The sequence below is a fragment of the Microcaecilia unicolor genome, unplaced genomic scaffold (genome assembly GCF_901765095.1).
Source record: "Microcaecilia unicolor unplaced genomic scaffold, aMicUni1.1, whole genome shotgun sequence".
NCBI lineage: Eukaryota > Metazoa > Chordata > Amphibia > Gymnophiona > Siphonopidae > Microcaecilia > Microcaecilia unicolor.
Window position 1 is genome coordinate 5,748 of NW_021963105.1, and position 20,752 is coordinate 26,499.

Sequence of the window (20,752 nt, forward strand, 5' to 3'; positions counted from 1 at the left end):
ATACTGAGTGCTGTATTTAGTATTGTAAATAAACTCAATCTGTACAAGAAATAAGAATCTAGTCCTTCCTTAATAAAGTTCTACATGTATTTCCTTAAACATTGAACAGTGTAGGTTTATTAACATCTTCACCAGCACATATATAACAGGGATATTAGACTTAATATAAGAGCCTTAAGATTATAAGGTATATTGTATGTTTATTTAGTGTAAATTGTTTAAGACAATCATTTGCAGCTGAAACTACTCTGTACTGATAAACCTCCTCTCTTTGTTCTCCTAATTAGAATAACTGATTATAAATTAAGAGATGGGCGGGTGGGGAAAGCAGATTGAACTAGGTTATCTGTAATGCTCTAGGCTGTAACAGTTAAGTTCAAGCTGTTTAAGCATCTCATAGACTTATTACTGTAAAGTCATGATATCTTAGAGTATAACCTTGGCACACCAGTCACAACCTGGAGTCTCTATTATTTTATGAAGCCTCTTTTATTGAATAAATCACACCATAAATTTACTCACAGTCAGATGGTCAGATGTGCTGCCTCAGGCACAGAGACTCCGCAGTTCTGGGAGCTGTTGGAGGTGGAGATCTGAGGAGAGGTAGCTTTATTGCAGCGGAGAAGAAGATAGTTGAACAGGTAGAAATGGTTCAAAGCTGGGGTGACTAATGTGCGATATCTCATTAAGGAGTAGATATTTTCAAGGTAAAAAAACAAATTCGTTGCAGGGAGTTTCAGCAGGACATAGCTGTCTGGGCCAAGATGGTGCATGCCCCATGTCTGTAGCAAGATGATGAAATGCCTCATGGCGAGGGGGACAAAAAGGACGAAACCTCACAAAGGCTCAGGGAGGGGCAGGTAAAGACCAATAGGGACAGAGCCTGCCACCGGGTGGCAAGGGAGGTGCAAGAGGACAGCTCTCGAATGGAGGGAAAGGTCATACCTGGCTGACCTTTCAGGACAGAGATAGTAAGAATGACCAGGAAATGATAGCAGGAAGACAAAAGAGCCAAGCTTGGGAGAGAGAGAGAACGAGGAGGTCTGGGCAGCCTCACAACCAGTGGTAACAGTTCTTATACAGCCAAGCAAGTGTGGTTGTATTGCTTGTGAACTACATTACACACAATGCCTTGCTCACGTATCTTTGCAGAGTGAGAACTGCAGCAATCATAGTCCTTAGAAATGAGAATAACAGTAAAAGCATTACACACATTTTAGGAACTTGTTATAAACTAGTGCCAGGCTGTCAGAGGACAGAACACAAGCCTCTGGAAGAAAGAAAGTCTTAGGTTTAAAACTATGGGGAAAAGAGGTTTACATTATTTAAACAAGTTAATAAAGTTTGTTTTAAGAAATTCAAACTGTTTTTTATTCTATCCCAATGTTTTAAGTCACCAAAGAACAGAGCAAACGTCACTTACCCAGAGAGATTCAATTGAATTCGGGTCTTATATATGGTAATATTCCCTTCCAGGGTGTCCTCAGAGAACTATTTCTGCTGGACTAAAATGTAAAAAATCACAGGCACTCAATGCCGACTATAGCTAGAGAAAGATACAGATCCTACTCTCGCTCTGAAACCAATAAATGTAATGAGCAGCAGGACAAGCTGAGTCTCCCTGGACAACAGCTATGACCTCATAAGTTCTAGGTCAGAATGCTGCCTCTGTGCCATCATTACTCTAGACCTAGCCCTCAGCTTTTCTGTAAGATGAATTTTGCAGTGAAATCTCTTTAAGGCATGTGTCCCATTCTGTGTCTAGGGAACCATCTATAAAGGGTCTATTCACCTTGAACTTTAGCTTCCACTGTTGTAAAAGGGGATATCTGGCCGCTATTTGCTGTGTTTTAATGTTTTCAGGCCATGTAGGAAGTGGAACACTTATACTCTCATTAACGGATTCCACCTCAATTCTGTCCACTGTTTGACCCTAGGCACCCGCTCTGTGGGTAGCTGAGCACCCCTCCCAATATTCTCTGCTGTACGTTTGGAGAAGAAAGCTCCATGCTGCAGAGTAACATAGACTGCCCAGCGCACTCAAATGTCAGTTATAATTCCCATTCAACTTCTGTCACTGATAATAAAATAATTCTAAATTCCATATGTCTTATCCATTGTACTCCTTTTTCTTTTACTTATTTTTTTCACTTTGGCGGACCTCAGAAATATAGCGGGTCAAAAATGGCTGCAATTCCTTTATCTAGAGCCGAAGCCCCAAACTTCATATTGCACCAAGTATAGAACTGAAAGTAAGTGAACCTATGTTCAAGATTTATCCCTTACAAATTGTATTTTAAAATTAATGAGTGAATCTTTACATCTATATATATAAAAGGCACTTTGAAGCCTCATGCCGGAAACTTGAGGCGCCCGAGATATCCGGTTTGGCCTGCAGGCTCCAGTCACTGTAGCTCCGCCCTCGCGTCAAAACGCGATGATGTTGAGGGCCTGGCGGCCCTCGCGTCAAAACGCGATGACGTTCAGGGCGGGGCGGCCCTCGCAACGTCACTGAGGGACGAAGGGAGGAAGAGGAGAGGTGTGCAACTCGGAACGGAGGCACGGAGGGGGTGTCTGCAACTCGCGAGGGAGGACGGGGGGGGGGGGGGGGGGGGATTACCCTGCTAGCGCCCGTTTCATTTTTTCCAGAAACGGGCATTTCTTACTAGTTTTTAGATAATTGAAAGCAGCAACACTAAGACCCTGAAGAAGCCACATGGAAGTGAAACGGTGGCGCTGTCGGACTAAAAGCTAAGTGTTGACTGATACTCTCTGGTGCTTTCTATTAAGTCTTGTTAGATTTCAGTTCAAGTTGTGCTTATAATCTTAAAACACAGTATAGAGCACGCACTTAAAAATTAGGAGACTATAACAACCCCTATGATAGAAACTATCAACAGCCATATTGAGGTATGTTGTAACCTAGGACGTCTTGTCCGATAGGTTCTGAGGGGTTTTCTCCTTTCAAAAAAATGAATTTTGTAGTGGATTAGCTACTTTTCTGGTGTTGTCCTTTTTGTTTTGTATAGATTTACCTAAGCGTAACACCAGTATTCCTGTCCCTATCTACCCCAAAAAGATAATTCAGTTCCCTGCGAAATCCTTCCCACCAGGGCCAGTCTTAGGCAGGGGCGACAGAGGCGGTCGCACAGGGCCCTGCTCTCCTAAGGGCCCCACATCTCTGGCACGTCTGTCCTCCTGTCTTGGAACACCTCCCTGCTCCGTAATTCTGATCTACTGCTCAGAACTGTGTGCAGTTCTGGTCACCACATCTCAAAAAAGATACAGTGGAATTGGAAAAGGTACAGAGAAGAGTGATGAAAACGATAAAGGGGATGGGACAACTTCCCTATGAGGAAAGGCCAAAGCGACTAGGGCTCTTCAGCTTGGAGAAAAGATGTCTGAGGGGAGATATGATAGAGGTCTATAAAATAAGGAGTGGAGTTCAATGGGTAGACGTGACTCAATTGTTTACTCTTTCCAAAAATACTAGGAGTAGGGGACACGCAATCAAGCTACAAAGTGGTAAATTTAAAACAAATAGGAGAAAATATTTCTTCATTCAATGTGTAACTAAACTCTGGAATTTGTTGCCAGAGAATGTAGTAAAAGCAGTTAGCTTAGTGGGGTTTAAAAAGGTTTGGATAGCTTCCTAAGATAAAAGTCCATAAGCCATTATTAAAATGGACTTGGGAAAATCCACTGCTTATTTCTGGGATAAGAAGCATAAAATGTATTATACTGTTTTGGGATCTTGCCAGGTACTTGTGACCTGGATTGGCCACTGTTGGAAACAGGATGCTGGGCTTGGTGGACCTGTGGTCTGTCCCAGTATGGCAATACTTAAGTACTTACTAGTAAAAAAGGTCCGTTTCTGTATGAAATGAAACGGGCGCTAGCAAGGTTATCCCCACCTCCCTCGCTCTCTCCCTCTGTCCCCTCCAAGTCCCACAGCCCCCTTTCCTCCCCTCCGATTTCCATGGCGTCCTCCCTCCCCTCTCCCACTCCCCTGCAACTCACCACTTTGTCCATAAGTTTCCAGGTGTTCTGTAAGGGCCTGATTGTGGGTTTTTTTTTAATTTATTTAACAGGTGGTACGTTCCCTTCCCCCTCTGAGTTCCAGGCCCCCCTCCCCTGTCCTCTGAGTTCCAGTCCCCCCTCCCTCCCTTCCCCCATCCCCATCCCCCCTCCGAATTCCAGACCCCCATACCCCCTCCGAGTTCCAGACCCCCTCCCTCCCTTCCCTCTCCGAGTTCCAGACCCCCTCCTTCCCTCTCCTCTCTGAGTTCCATACCCCCTCCCTCCCTTCCCCCTTCCTCCCTCCCTTCCCCCTCCGAGTTCCAGACCCCCTTCCTCCTTCCCTGAGTTCCAGACCCCCCTCTTTCAGTCTCACACACGTCCTTGCGATACCTCCACCCGCGCCCTCCCCTGGCCCCGCCCATCCCCCTACTTGCACGTCACCGCCTCTCCAAAATTGCCAACCCCCCTCTGCTACTCTCCCCTCCCCCCTCTTACCGGGGTCCCGGCGGCAGCAGTGAAGAGCGAGCAGGCTCGCCGAGTCTGCTGCCTTCCCTTCTCTTCGCTGTCAGCTCTGACTCTGGTCCCGCCCTCATTTCCTGTTTCCGCAAGGGCGGGACCACCAGAGTCAGAGCTGACAGTGAAGAGAAGGGAAGGCAGCAGACTTGGCGAGCCTGCTCGCCCTTCACTGGTGCCGCCAGGACCCCGGTAAGAGGAGGAGGGGGGTAGTGAAGTTGGCGATTTCGGGAGGATGGCAGTCTGGGGGGGGGGGGGGGTAGGGAGGTTGGTGATTTCGGGAGGGTGGTTTCGGAGGGAGGCAGTCTCGGTAGGTTTTTGTCCTTTTTTCCTTTTCTTTTTATTTTCCATGAACATTCGATGAAGCTGCCTGGGCCCACACTTTTGTTGCTTGGGCTCTCTGGATAACGTCATCCGAGGCTTCAGTCCCAGCACAGCCAATCAGAAGCAAGGCACAGACCAGGCAGCTTCATAGTGCAAATTATTATATAGGATGACTGCTGGCATTAAGCCAGTTAGCGCTAGAATAGCGTGCATTTTAGAATATACAGAGAGCTTTAATGCAGGAATCAACATGTGTGCCAGAGAGGGCCGCAAATTGTATTTAAATATAGTCAGACGGATGTTAATGAGGTGATTAGCTGTACCCTTGTAATGATTGGAGAACAAGGCACAAACTCCAGTCTTACTGCTGGGAGTGGGGGAGTTTGAAGAGTGTCTCTTGATTTTCAGTTTAAAATCTGCCATTTTTGATTTATTTTTGAAGTGGAAGAAAGCCCGTGGAAGCCCACAAGTGCCAGTACTGAGAAAGAAGTGTGCACAAGTCAGAGGTAAACCTGAAAGTGTAAGCACACAATGGCACCTGTTTTCTGTACTTAATATAAGCCTTCCAAATAAAAATAAAATTTACATTTATATTTAAACGCGCAGGAGAGAGATGCTAATTTCTGCTTCACTTTTGGGTTTGCCTGGCACACCTGAACAAGAGCTGCGCTTATATGCGCCAAGCGTATTCCCCCCCCCCCCCCACCCCATTCTTTTGCTTTTATAGCATGCATATAATTTAAATACCATTTCCTTTGAGCATTAGAGAGCTAGTTTTCTGCGCTGTTCCAGCGGTATGGACTCTGTGCTGTTGGCTTTAGCGCAGAGGTTGTAAGCATTGGCCCTGAGACAGAAACCCTCTTAATAGGCTCAACTTTTTAGAAATGGATTTGACCCTTCTAAAGCCACTGTCCCCTTTTCTCCAGCTGCGCAGCTCTCTTCACAGGGTCTGTCATAGCACAGAATGTGGTTTTTTTCCCCAAATATTTCACTCTAAAAGAATTCATGAAACATATATTGTTCTCACCTAAATGTAACCCCCCTGCTGTATGGGGTTACTGAGAGGATAGAGCCCTGGGAGAAGGTCACTGGGGGGAGTGGTCCTGGAGGTCACGGGGAAACAAAATGAAGCAAGATGGTGCAGCAAAGGGATTAGTGACATATTGGGTGATAAAAAGTATTATCATGTTTTTGCACATGGTCTTTTGGCTGTTCAGAATTCCCCTGCCACAGACCAGTGTGGAGTGAAAAAGAGTCCCTGGTTAAGAACTGGCAACCTGTGGGTTTGCAGAAGGAAAGAAGTCATAGTCCAGATGCATAAGAGCCAACCTTCAAAACAATTGGGGGTGCTAAATGAACACAACCCAATATCCCCCACCATCACCAAAAAAGAAATAGTCTTAGACTACATTCACCTTTTTTTGTTTTATTTTAAAAAAATTATTATTAGCATTTGTATAGCGCTACCAGACGCACGCAGCACTGAACACCTGACACAAAGAGACAGTCCCTGCTCAAAAGAGCTTACAATCTAAATAATACAGACAAGACAGTTACAGGTGAGGGAAGTAATGGGTGAGAAGCAGGGCCGTGCCTATGGTCTCTGGTGCTCCGTTGCAGACTATCAGTTGGCGCCACCCCCCCCCCCCCCCGTGTTTGTCCTGATTTAGATTGTAAGCTCTTTTGAGCAGGGACTGTCTTTCTTCTTCATGTTCAATTGTAAAGCGCTGCGTACGACTGGTAGCGCTATAGAAGTGATTTATAGTAGTAGTAGTTGTATCCCTAGTCATGCATACCACAGAGGCATGGTATGGTCACATTTTCATTATGGTAATACTAGAGCCCAACTAAGGAACAGGTTATTTTGAGTTAGTCTTCACTGGATCAAACTTGCTTTCCTTGTGCCATCACCATAGAATTCAGTTATATAATTGGAGCAAGTACATAGACATGTCTGAAACATTTGACAAAGTTGAGATTAACGTATATACCAACTGGGATTTAAGTCTGTCCTTTAGTGATACCACTTGTTCAGAAATCATAGCCATAAGTATAGACAGCTATTCAAATATTCTCACATGCACACACCAGAACAGGCATCCATACACACATTGCAAAACAACTTCTACTGAATAATCCAAAACTTGTTATTTTCTCATTTCCATCTTCCAAAATTCTAGACAGCAGATGTACAGATCAGCAGGACCCAAAGCAGTCCAAAACATGTAAAGTCAGAAACAACAGTTTATACTTAATTGTTCAACCGCCCTTAGGATTCATTCACCATTGGGTTTAAAAAGCAAAACCATATGTATGTAAGGACTAAATAAACGAATTAAAACAAAGTTTAAAGCAAATGCCTTAATATGTAATACTTAGTAGCAATAATGAAACAATGATGGAATATTCAGCAGTAAGCAGCCTGAGCCAACAGATTTGGACTTGGCGGCTAATAGTGTGCTGAACTGGACAATGTTAGCATATTTAGACTGAGTGGACAGAACTTATGAAGGATGCCCTTCCCTCATTATTCAATACCTCTCTGTGAAATAGTAGTAATAGAAAAGGCAAGTGTATTTTTATAATATACCACTGCAATCCACAAAACAAAAGGAGCAAGTTTCCAGACATGCATAATCTTTTGATGTAGGCACAGGGAAAAAAGATATTAAATGTTCCCAGGGAGAGGTATTCTGGACCCTGCAGTAAGGGGTCATTAGGGCAAGGTGTACCTAAGACAAGAGAGGGAAATCCTATACGAAGCCTTCACCCTATTCATAGGAAACTAGGACCAAAGGAGAGCACTGTAACCCCATAAAGATGGGTCATTGGGCTAGAAGTTTCCTGGAACATCTCTACAAGGAGTCCCTATAACCAGCCCCTCCAAATGACATGATTTAGAACAAAGCAGTACTCTAACCCATTAAACCAGTACTTCCTTGTATACACATCCCTATGCTGAACAAGCCGGCATGCTTAAAAATATAAGTAAAAAAAGAAGCTCAAATACCAACAACTAAAATCAACAACGTGATGGAGCAGCTCCTCCTAGATTTGCTTGCTTTGAAGTTAACGGCTGTGTGGAGCAGAGCGGAGGAAAGGAAGAGACAAAAGAGGCAAAAGATGGATACAACAGTAGCTGGCCTTTCAACGTTTTGAGTTCCATTTCCTTGTTCACACTGTTGCCTCCCCAACTTGACTGCAACAAAAATTAAGCCGCATGCAGGGCCATAGCCCTTTGCTCGCCACTGCTGCCTCTGCCGGTTCTTTCCTCCTCTGTCCGCTCCTTCCTCCCAAACAGGAAGTTACGTCTTTGTGTGAGTGTTCTTTGTCCTCCTCCCTCCTCCGCTGTTAGCTGAGGGCCTCAGCAGCTCTGTGTTGTTTGTTCCCTTCCCGGCGGACAGCGCTCATGTCGGCAGTATGTTAGCAGCAGCGTTGCGCGCGAGAAGGTAGCAGTGCATGCGCATAGGCGCCGACTTGCCAATGCGCTAAGGTTTATTTTTAAAATTTTTAAACACAACTCGACGGGCGCCCTTGAAGGCAGGCGCCCCCCTGGGGTGCTTACCCCGCTTACCGGGTTGGCACAGCCCTGGTGAGAAGGAAGGAAGGCACAAGGGGAGGGCAATTGAGTATTGGCTAAGAGCTAAAAGCAGCAGTGAAAAGGTGGGTTTTTAGCATAGATTTGAAAACAGGTAGAGATGGAGCTAGACATGTAGGTTCAGGAAGTTTATTCCAGGCATAAAGTGCCACGAGAGAAAAGGAGCGAAGCCTGGAGTTAGCAGAAGAAGGGGGACGACAAGAGAGATTTGACCAGTGAACGGAGTTCACGGGAAGGAATGTAGGGAGAGATGAGAGTGGAGAGGTAATGGGGGGCTGCATTTAAAGGTCAGTACAAGAAGTTTAAACTGTATGCGGAATCGGCCAGGGAGCCACCGAAGTGACTTGAGGAGTGGGCTAGTGTGGGTAAAACGATTCTGGCGGAAAATAAGTCATGCCGCAGAATTTTGGACAGATTGGAGAAGAGAGAGATGGCTGAGTGGAAGACCAGTGAGAAGTAAATTGCAATAGTCCAAGTGAGAGGTGACAAGGGTGTGGATAAGGGTTCTGGTAGCGTATTCATAAGTACATAAGTAATGCCACACTGGGAAAAGACCAAGGGTCCATCAAGCCCAGCATCCTGTCCACGACAGCGGCCAATCCAGGCCAAGGGCACCTGGCAAACTTCCCAAACGTACAAACATTCTATACATGTTATTCCTGGAATTGTGGATTTTTCCCAAGTCCATTTAGTAGTGGTTTATGGACTTGTCCTTTAGGAAACCATCTAACCCCTTTTTAAACTCTGCCAAGCTAACCGTCTTCACAACATTCTCCAGCAACGAATTCCAGAGTTTAATTACGCGTTGGGTGAAGAAAGATTTTCTCCGATTTGTTTTAAATTTACTACCCTGTAGTTTCATCGCATGCCCCCTAGTCCTAGTATTTTTGGAAAGCGTGAACAGATGCTTCACATCCAGCTGTTCCACTCCACTCATTATTTTATATACCTCTATCATGTCTCCCCTCAGCCGTCTCTTCTCCAAGCTGAAAAGCCCTAGCCTCCTTAGTCTTTCTTCATAGGGAAGTCGTCCCATCCCCGCTACCATTTTCGTCGCCCTTCGCTGCACCTTTTCCAATTCCACTATATCTTTCTTGAGATGCGGCGACCAGAATTAACACAATACTCAAGGTGCGGTCACACCATGGAGCGATATAACGGCATTATAACATCCTTACACCTGTTTTCCATACCTTTCCTAATAATACCCAACATTCTATTCGCTTTCCGAGCCGCAGCAGCACACTGGGCAGAAGGTTTCAGTGTATTATCGACGACGACACCCAGATCCCTTTCTTGGTCCGTAACTCCTAAAGTGGAGCCTTGCATGACGTAGCTATAATTAAGGTTCTTTTTTCCCACATGCATCACCTTGCACTTGCTTACATTAAACGTCATCTGCCATTTAGCCGCCCAGTCTCCCAGTCTCAGAAAGGAAGGGACGAATTTTGCTAATGTTGTAGATAAAGAAACGACAGGTTTTGGCGATCTGATGAATATGTGCAGAGAAGGAGAGAGAAGAATCAAAGATGACTCAAAGGTTACGAGCGGCGGAGACAGGGAAGATGTGAGAGCCATTAACAGAGATAGCGAAAGGGGGAAGAGGAGAGGTGGGTTTAGGGGGGAAAATGAGAAGTTCAGTTTTGGTCATGTTTAGCTTTAGATGGTGTTGAGACATCCAAGCAGCAATGTCGGACAAGCAGGCTGAAATTTTGTCCTGGATTGAGGTTGAGATTTGAGGGGTGGAGAGGTAGATCTGAGAGTCATCAGCGTAAAGATGGTATTGAAAGCCATGGGATGAAATCAGGGTACCAAGGGAAGAGGTATACATGGTGAAAAGGAGGGGTCCAAGGACAGAACCCTGAGGCACACCAACAGAAAGCGGGATGGAAGTTGAAGAGGATCCACCAGAGTGAACACTGAAAGAATGAAGCGAGAGGTAAGAGGAGAACAAGGAAAGAACAGGGCCCTGGAATCCAAGCGAGGACAGCGTCTCGAGGAGTATAGTGTGGTCAACAGTGTCAAAAGCAGCAGATAGGTCAAGAAGGATAAGGATAGAATACAGACCTCTGGATTTAGCCAGTAGTAGGTCATTAGAGACTTCGGTAAGTGCAGTTTCAGTAGAGTGAAGAGGGCGAAAACCAGATTGGAGTGGGTCAAGAATAGTTTGCGAAGAAAGAAAGTCAAGACAACGGCGGTGGACGACACGTTCAAGTAATTTGGAGAGGAAAGGGAGAAGGAAGATGGGGCGATAGTTGGAGGGACAGGTAGGGTCAAGTGAGGGTTTTTTAAGGTGTGAACAACAGCATGTTTGAAGGCCGTAGGAACAGCTGCAGTGGAGAGTGAAAGATTAAGGATGTGACAGATGACTGGGATGATAGTGGGAGAGAGAGTGTTAAGTAGATAAGTGGGGATGGGATCAGAGGAATAGGTAGTACATTTGGAGGAGCAAAGAAGAAGGGCAGTTTCCTCAGTAGAAGGAGGAAAAAGAAGGAGAAGGAGAAGAAGGAGTGTAGGGGGTGAGGACTAAGGGGGAGAGAGGTGGGGAGGATTTGGATGAAATTTCAAGGTTAATCTTACGGATTTTATCGTGGAAGTGCTCAGCTAGGGACTGAGGAGAAAGAGATGGGGGAATTGGGGATGGAGGTACTTTGAGAAGAGAGTTCAGTGTAGCAAAGAGAAGTCGAGGGTTGGAGCCAAGGGAATTTGTCAATTGGGTGAAGTAATCCTGTTTGGCAAGTGAAAGGGCAGACTAAAAGGAGTTAAGTGTGAATTTGAAATGAATGAAGTCAGCAAGGGAGCGGGATTTAAGCCAAGAACGTTCAGCAGAGCGGGCACAGGAACGATAGTAGCGGATTTTAGAGGTCAGCCAAGGTTGGGGTTTGGTACGCCTAGAAGGACAGGGCATGGGAGGGGCAAGAGTGTCCAGTGCAGAAGACAGAATAGTATCATAGGAGGAAACGGCTTCATTGACAGATTTAGATAGAATGGTGGTAGACAAAAGGTTAGAGACATAAGAGGATAAAGTAAGGGGGTCAATAGCCTGAAGATTCCTAGATGTGGGAGTTGAGATTGGGTGGGACAGAGAAGGAGGGTGCTTAAGTGTGAAGGTTAATAGGTGATGGTCAGAAAGGGCGAGATCTGAGGAACAGAAGTTGGAGGGAAAGCAGTTAGAGGAGAGGATAAGGTCGAGACAGTGACCATTTTGGTGAGTGGGTGCAGAGGAGCCTAACTGAAGATTGAATGAGGACGTTAAGGCAAGAAATTGGGAAGCATAAGAGTCAGAGGAATCATCAGCGTGGATGTTGAAGTCACCAAGGATGATGGAGGGGGATGTAGGTTCGTGGAAGAAGGAGAGCCAGGCGTCAAAGTCAGTGAGAAAGGATGAAATATATTTATCAGGGGGTCGATAAATGACAGCTATCTGCTGCAAGACTAATATTCCGCCAGGGTCATTATGCTCATATTAGCCCTCTCCTTAAGTCACTTCACTGGCTTCCTATCTGTTTCCGCATACAGTTCAAACTCCTCTAACTGACCTATAAGTGCATTCACTCTGCAGCTCCTCAGTACCTCTCCATTCTCATCTCTTCCTACATTCCTCCCTGGGAACTCCGTTCACTGGGTAAATCTCTCTTATCTGCACCCTTCTCCTCCACCACTAACTCCAGACTCCGTTCCTTTTATCTTGCTGCACCATATGCCTGGAATAGACTTCCTGAGCTGGTACGTCAAGCTCCATCTCTGGCCGTCTTGAAATCTAAGCTAAAAGCCCACCTTTTTGATGCTGCTTTTAACTCCTAACCCTTATTCACTTGTTCAGAACCCTTATTTTATCATCCTCACCTTAATATTCCCTTATCTCTTGTTTGTCCTGTTTGTCTGTCCTAATTAGATTGTAAGCTCTGTCGAGCAGGGCTGTCTCTTCATGTTCAAGTGTACAGCACTGCATACGTCTAGTAGCGCTATAGAAATGATAAGTAGTAGTAGTAGTAGTAGCTAGTCGGAGAGGCAGAGGAGTGAAAAGGCGGATGGAATGGTCTTCAAAGGACAAAAAGCAGTGAGATTGGGGTGGAAGGTTGGAATCTGCATGAGGGAGAGAGCAGCAATCCCACGCCACCGCTGCGGCTGGTAGTGCGAGGGGTATGAGAAAAAAGATAACCACCATGGCAAAAGGCCGCAACAGAAGTAGAGTCGTCAGGGGAGAGCCAAGTTTCAGTTAAGACTAGTAGATGGAGGGAACGAGAAATGAAGAGGTCATGAATGTAGGGAAGTTTATTGCAGATGGAGCGGGCATTCCATAAGCCGCAAGAGAAGGGTAAGGAGGAAGGGGCAAGAAGAGGAATAGAGATGAGATTAGAGATGTTACGATGTGGCCTGCATAGGTAGGAAGAAGGCAGAAGAGGAGGACCAGGATTGGGATTGATATCACCAGCTGAGAGTAAGAGAAGGAGTAAAAGAGAGCGGAGGAGAGTAGGAGAGGTGTGACCACGAAGGCGTCGAAGGCGAGAGGTACTTAGGTAGAATGGGGAAGGCACAATGGAGAGAAGAAAGAGATGAAGATTAAAAGCTGAGAAGGAGGAAGGGGGTAAAAAAGAAGGTGAGGTGATGAAATCAATGGATGGGAAGTGAGTTCCTGTACTGGACAGTGATAGGGGGTGAGGGAAAAAATTGGGGAGGGACAGGGCTATGAAGAAAATGTGTATAGGGGCCATAAAAAGTATGAGGGTACTTTCAGGTGCTAGGCAGGAATAGCAATTGGATTTTAGGTGCAGATGAGGCTGAAGACGAGCAGGATTGGAACAGTAGGACCAAAGGCTGGAGCAGATGAGGCTGAAGATGAGCAGGACTGGAACAGGCTGGAACAGTAGGCTGGAGTAGATGAGGCTGAAGATGAGGAGGACAGGAACAGTAGGACCGAAGGCTGGAGCAGATGAAGCTGAAGATGAGTAGGACTGGAACAGGCTGGAACAGTAGGACCAAAAGGCTGGAGCACATGAGGCTAAAGACGAGCAGGACTGGAACAGGCTGGAACAGTAGGATCGAAGGTTGGAGCAGATGAGGCTGAAGATGAGCAGGACTGGAACAGGCTGGAGCATAAGGACCAAAGGCTAAAGCAGATGAGGCTGAAGACTAGTAGGACTGGAATAGGCTAGAACAGTAGGATCAAAGACTGGAGCAGATGAGGCTGAAGATTAGCAGGACAGGAACAGTAGGACCGAAGGCTGGAGCAGATGAGGCAGAAGACGAGTAGGACTGGAACAATAGGACCGAAAGGCTGGAGCAGATGAGACTGAAGACGAGCAGGACTGCAACAGGCTGGAACAGTAGGATCGAAGGCTGGAGCAGATGAGGCTGAAGATGAGCAGGGCTGGAACAGGCTGGAGCAGAAGGACCGAAGGCTGGAGCAGATGAGGCTGAAGACGAGCGGGACTGGAACAGGCTAGAGCAGAAGGACCGAAGGCTGGAGCAGATGAGGCTGAAGACGAGTAGGACGTAGAGGTAGGAGCAGATGATGCAGGTTGGATGCAGGCTGGAGCTGAAGAGCAGAGGTTGGAGCTGGTGATTAAGGTTGAATGCAGGCTGGGGCAGATGATGTAGGCAGGATCAGAGGACGGAGGATGCAGGTAGGAACAAAGGACGGAGGGACGGAGAAGTAGAGGAAGGAGCAGATGATGCAGTTTGGATGGAGGCTGGAGCTGAGGAGCAGAGGCCGGAGTTGATGATCAAGGCTGAGTGAAGGCTGGGGCAGATGATGCAAGCAAGCAAGCAGGGGCAGAGGATGCAGGCTGGAGGAATAGGACAGGAGCCAAGCCTGTTGGTCCCTATGCTGCAATATCAGTGGTGCCTCTCCTGGACAGGTGCCCCTCCACCAGTGGCGTTGGCAGCAGCATCACATGGCCAGCCCTGCAGCACCAGCAACCGTTGATCAGATCAACTGAACCCGCTGTCATGATTGTGGTCGTGACCCCTCTCAGCCTCACCTTATTTCCAGTGGGCAGCTTCTGAGCTGGTTTCTGTCTGCTCTTCCTGACTTGGTTCTGTCTCTATGTGCTGGTTGCTTCCAGTGTAGCTCTAATTGCTCTACTACACTGCACCTGTGTGTGTTGAGCCTCTCTGCTCTTCAGTATGCTTTCTGCCTGAGTCCAGTAATCATGACATCATCAGTCAGGACCTTGATAAGGAAGTGGTGTTCTGGCATTCAGGGCCTTTGCATTGATCCAAAAGGTTGTCAGGCTAGCCAGTGTGTTGTTGCACTGTTTCTTAACCTTGCTTTGGGCTCTTGCCCTTCTGCTTGTGGTGTTTGTGGACTTCCAGTCCTTCTGTAGTCTTTGTTTCTTAACCTTGCTCTGGGCTCTTGCCCTTCTGCTTGTGGTGTCTGTGGACTTCCAGTCCTTCTGTAATCTGCTATCTATGTTTCTCAGTTACTGGAGCTTCAGCCTTTGCTCTGCTTTCTGCCTGTGTTTGTCAGTCACTGGAGCTTCAGCTATTACTCTGCTAGCTGTCTGTGTTTCTCAGTTACTGGAGCTTCAGCCATTGCTCTGCTATCTGCCTGTGTTTGTTAGTCACTGAAGCTTCAGTCTTGCTGTGCTCTCTGTCTGTGTTTGTCTGTCAGCTACTAGAGCTTCAGTCCTGAACCTTGCTTCTACCTAGCCTAAGCCTAACCCTAACCACTAATCCTAACCCCAACCCCTAACCCTCACCCCTAAACCCTAACCCCTAACTGTAACCCTAACCCTAACCCTACCCCTAACACCAACCCTAACCCTACACCCTAACCCATTAACCCTAACCCTAAACCTAACCTAACCCTAACCCCTGACCCTAACCCTAAACCCCAACCCTAACCCCTAACCCTAGCAGCGGTTATCCTATTTGGAATTTGAAAAAGTTTGGACAAATTCCTGTTGGAAAAGTCCAAATTCTGCTATTGATACACACATGGGAAGCAACTGCTTGCACTTGGATTTGTAGTATGGAATGTTGGCCCAATTTGGATTTCTGCCAGGTATTTGTGACCAGGATTGGCCACTGTTGGAAACAGGATACTGGGTTAGATGGACCATTGGTCTGACCCAGATGGCTACGCTTATGTTCTTATGTTCTCCAGTTTCTGCATTGTACTACAACCAGATACAAAGGCATCTGTAAAATGATTTTGCCCCAAGTCATCAAGCACCTTATGCATAAGTATATAAGTATTGCCACACTGGGACAGACCAAAGGTCCATTAAGCCCAGTATCCTGTTTCCAACAGTGGCCAATCCCGGTCACAAATACCTGGCAAGATCTCAGAAAAGCTCAATACATTTTATGATGCTTATCCCAAAAATAAGGAGTGGATTTTTCCAACTCAATTTAATAATGGCCTATGGACTTTTCCTTTAAGAAGCTGTCCAGCCCCTAAAATTTTATCCGATTTGTATTAAATTTACTACGTTGTAGCTTTATCGCATGCTTTCTTAGCCGCCGCAACACACTGAGCAGAGCATGTCAACGTATTATCAACCATGAGAAGGGATCTCCAAATGTTAGAAGAATGGTCAAGGTTTTGGCAAGTAAAATTTCTTTGACTTAAAATTTAATGCCAAGAAGACCAGAGTGATGCACCTGGGGTAAAGAAATACTGGGGTAGAGAAAGGAAGAAAGATGGTTCATTGGGAGATCTATGAAGAAATGTTGTTATTGATGAATTTACACAGAACAAGTCAAGATTTCATCTTTGAGCCCCAGTGTACAGCTAAACCTGCTGGATAATGAAGAAATGTGGTCAACTCTGTCTTTTCCTGACCTGCTTGCAGAACTATGATATTTCACAACAAAGGACCTGTATGGGTGGATCCTCAGCAGTTCAGTACATCATTGTCCTGTGTGTTAGGTGGAGACAGATTAAGGAAAGCAGATGCAATGTGATAATTTTATACTAAACTAACCTGCCTCTGCTATTCCTGCCCATCCTGTGTCAGTATAAATCCCCACCTGGTCAGAGCTAGGGACTCAGGTAAAGATCCAAGCAGCACCATGAAGACAAGAGCTGGCATCTTTCTCATTGTCCTCCTCACTCCCTGGATGTATTCACTTGTAAATGCCCAGTGCAAATTAGGTAAGAAAAGAAATTCAAGGAACAATTTCTGAATAAATAATCTCAGACAGCAGGATGAGACTCTCAGGCAGGAACGGATGAGTTTCAGTACACTGAGTGAGTCTGTCAGGGAGGAGGATGTGTCTCTCTCTTAGGAAGGAATGAGTTTAGTACACTGGGTGAGTCTCTCAGGGAGGAGGATGTGTGTCTCTTTTAGGGAGGAATGAGTTTAGTACACTGGGTGAGTCTCTCAGGGAGGAGGATGTGTGTCTCTCTTAGGGAGGAATGAGTTTAGTACACTGGGTGAGTCTCTCAGAGAGGAAGATGCGTGTCTCTCTTAGGGAGGAATGAGTTTAGTACACTGGGTGAGTCTCTCAGGGAGGAAGATGTGTGTCTCTTTAAGAGAGAGATGAGTTTGTAACTTAGTACACTGAGTGAGTCTCTCAGGGAGGAAGATGTGTGTCTCTCTTAGGGAGGAATGAGTTTAGTACACTGGGTGAGTCTCTCAGAGAGGAAGATGCGTGTCTCTCTTAGGGAGGAATGAGTTTAGTACACTGGGTGAGTCTCTCAGGGAGGAAGATGTGTGTCTCTTTAAGAGAGAGATGAGTTTGTAACTTAGTACACTGAGTGAGTCTCTCAGGGAGGAGGATGTGTGTCTCTCTTAGGGAGGAATGAGTTTAGTACACTGGGTGAGTCTCTCAGAGAGGAAGATGCGTGTCTCTCTTAGGGAGGAATGAGTTTAGTACACTGGGTGAGTCTCTCAGGGAGGAAGATGTGTGTCTCTTTAAGAGAGAGATGAGTTGTACTTAGTACACTGGAGTGAGTCTCTCAGGGAGGAAGATGTGTGTCTCTCTTAGGGAGGAATGAGTTTAGTACACTGAGTGAGTCTCTCAGGGAGGAGGATGTGTGTCTCTCTAGGGAGGAATGAGTTTAGTACACTGAGTGAGTCTCTCAGGGAGGAAGATGTGTGTCTCTCTTAGGGAGGAATGAGTTTAGTACACTGGGTGAGTCTCTCAGGGAGGAAGATGTGTGTCTCTCTTAGGGAGGAATGAGTTTAGTACACTGGGTGAGTCTCTCAGGGAGGAAGATGTGTGTCTCTTTAAGAGAGAGATGAGTTTGTAACTTAGTACACTGAGTGAGTCTCTCAGGGAGGAAGATGTGTGTCTCTCTTAGGGAGGAATGAGTTTAGTACACTGGGTGAGTCTCTCAGAGAGGAAGATGCGTGTCTCTCTAGGGAGGAATGAGTTTAGTACACTGGGTGAGTCTCTCAGGGAGGAAGATGTGTGTCTCTTTAAGAGAGAGATGAGTTTGTAACTTAGTACACTGAGTGAGTCTCTCAGGGAGGAAGATGTGTGTCTCTCTTAGGGAGGAATGAGTTTAGTACACTGGGTGAGTCTCTCAGAGAGGAAGATGCGTGTCTCTCTTAGGGAGGAATGAGTTTAGGACACTGGGTGAGTCTCTCAGGGAGGAAGATGTGTGTCTCTTTAAGAGAGAGATGAGTTTGTAACTTAGTACACTGAGTGAGTCTCTCAGGGAGGAAGATGTGTGTCTCTCTTAGGGAGGAATGAGTTTAGTACACTGGGTGAGTCTCTCAGAGAGGAAGATGCGTGTCTCTCTTAGGGAGGAATGAGTTTAGTACACTGGGTGAGTCTCTCAGGGAGGAAGATGTGTGTCTCTTTAAGAGAGAGATGAGTTTGTAACTTAGTACACTGAGTGAGTCTCTCAGGGAGGAAGATGTGTGTCTCTCTTAGGGAGGAATGAGTTTAGTACACTGGGTGAGTCTCTCAGGGAGGAGGATGTGTGTCTCCCTTAGGGAGGAATGAGTTTAGTACACTGGGTGAGTCTCTCAGGGAGGAGGATGTGTGTCTCTCTTAGGGAGGAATGAGTTTAGTACACTGAGTGAGTCTCTCAGGGAGGAAGATGTGTGTCTCTCTTAGGGAGGAATGAGTTTAGTACACTGGGTGAGTCTCTCAGAGAGGAAGATGCGTGTCTCTCTAAAAGAGGGACAAGCCTGTAACTTAGTACAATGGGTGAGTCTCTCAAAGAAGAGGATGTGTGTCTCTCTTAGGGAGGGATGAGTTTAGTACACAGAGTGAGTCTGTCAGAGAGGAGGATGTGTGTCTCTTTAAGAGAGAGATGAGTTGTAACTTACTACACTGGGTGAGTCTCTCAGAGAAGAAGATGTGTGTCTCTTTAAGAGAGAGATGAGTTTGTAACTTAGTACACTGAGTGAGTCTCTCAGGGAGGAGGATGTGTGTCTCTCTTAGGGAGGAATGAGTTTAGTACACTGGGTGAGTCTCTCAGGGAGGAAGATGTGTGTCTCTCTTAGGGAGGAATGAGTTTAGTACACTGGGTGAGTCTCTCAGGGAGGAAGATGTGTGTCGCTCTTAGGGAGGAATGAGTTTAGTACACTGGGTGAGTCTCTCAAAGAAGAGGATGGGTGTCTCTCTCAGGAAGGGATGACTTTAGTACACAGAGTGAGTCTGTCAGAGAGGAGAATGTGTGTCTCTTTAAGAGAGGGATGAGCCTGTAACTTAGTACACTGGGTGAGTCTCTCAGAGAGGAAGATGTGTGTCTCTCTTAGGGAGGAATGAGTTTAGTACACTGGGTGAGTCTCTCAGGGAGGAAGATGTGTGTCTCTTTAAGAGAGAGATGAGTTTGTAACTTAGTACACTGAGTGAGTCTCTCAGGGAGGAAGATGTGTGTCTCTCTTAGGGAGGAATGAGTTTAGTACACTGGGTGAGTCTCTCAGGGAGGAAGATGTGTGTCCCTTTAAGAGAGAGATGAGTTTGTAACTTAGTACACTGAGTGAGTCTCTCAGGGAGGAAGATGTGTGTCTCTCTTAGGGAGGAATGAGTTTAGTACACTGGGTGAGTCTCTCAGAGAGGAAGATGTGTGTCTCTCTTAGGGAGGAATGAGTTTAGTACACTGGGTGAGTCTCTCAGAGAGGAAGGATGTGTGTCTCTCTAAACGAGAGACTGAGCCTTGTAACTTAGTACACTGGGTGAGTCTCTCAAAGAAGAGGATGGGTGTCTCTCTCAGGGAGGGATGAGTTTAGTACACAGAGTGAGTCTGTCAGAGAGGAGGATGTGTGTCTCTCTTACGGAGGAATGAGTTTAGTACACTGAGTGAGTCTCTCAGGGAGGAGGATGTGTGTCTCTCTTACGAGAGGAGATGAGTTGTAACTTAGTACACTGAGTGAGTCTCTCAGTGAGGAGGATGTGTGTCTCTCTTAGGGAGGAATGAGTTTAGTACACTGGGTGAGTCTCTCAGGGAGGAGGATGTGTGTCTCTCTTAGGGAGGAATGAGTTTAGTACACTGGGTGAGTCTCTCAGAGAGGAGAATGTGTGTCTCTCTTAGGGAGGAATGAGTTTAGTACACAGAGTGAGTCTGTCAGAGAGTAGGATGTGTGTCTCTTTAAGAGAGAGATGAGTTTGTAACTTAGTACACTGAGTGAGTCTCTCAGGGAGGAGGATGTGTGTCTCCCTTAGGGAGGAATGAGTTTAGTACACTGGGTGAGTCTCTCAGAGAGGAAGATGCGTGTCTCTCTTAGGGAGGAATGAGTTTAGTACACTGGGTGAGTCTCTCAGGGAGGAAGATGTGTGTCTCTTTAAGAGAGAGATGAGTTTGTAACTTAGTACACTGAGTGAGTCTCTCAGGGAGGAAGATGTGTGTCTCTCTTAGGGAGGAATGAGTTTAGTACACTGGGTGAGTCTCTCAGAGAGGAGGATGTGTGTCTCTCTCAGGGAGGGATGAGTTTAGTACACAGAGTGAGTCTGTCAGAGAGTAGGATGTGTGTCTCTTTAAGAGAGAGATGAGTTTGTAACTTAGTACACTGAGTGAGTCTCTCAGGGAGGAGGATGTGTGTCTCTCTTAGGGAGGAATGAGTTTAGTACACTGGGTGAGTCTCTCAGAGAGGAAGATGTGTGTCTCTCTAAAAGAGGGACAAGCCTGTAACTTAGTACAATGGGTGAGTCTCTCAAAGAAGAGGATGTGTGTCTCTCTTAGGGAGGAATGAGTTTAGTACACTGAGTGAGTCTCTCAGGGAGGAAGATGTGTGTCTCTCTTAGGGAGGAATGAGTTTAGTACACTGGGTGAGTCTCTCAGAGAGGAAGATGCGTGTCTCTCTAAAAGAGGGACAAGCCTGTAACTTAGTACCATGGGTGAGTCTCTCAAAGAAGAGGATGTGTGTCTCTCTTAGGGAGGGATGAGTT

General features: G+C 46.2%; 1 protein-coding gene across 1 annotated transcript in view; it reads left to right on the top strand.

The window, feature by feature from the left end:
- Nucleotides 1–16,432: 16,432 nt before the first annotated feature.
- LOC115458938 (antileukoproteinase-like) overlaps nt 16,433–20,752 on the top strand; it is a 41,505-nt gene continuing 37,185 nt past the window's right edge. Inside the window, exon 1 of the mRNA XM_030188797.1 lies at nt 16,433–16,559. Within this exon, the coding sequence (XP_030044657.1) occupies nt 16,478–16,559 (82 nt within the window). The 5' untranslated portion in view covers nt 16,433–16,477. The remainder of the gene's footprint in view (nt 16,560–20,752) is intronic.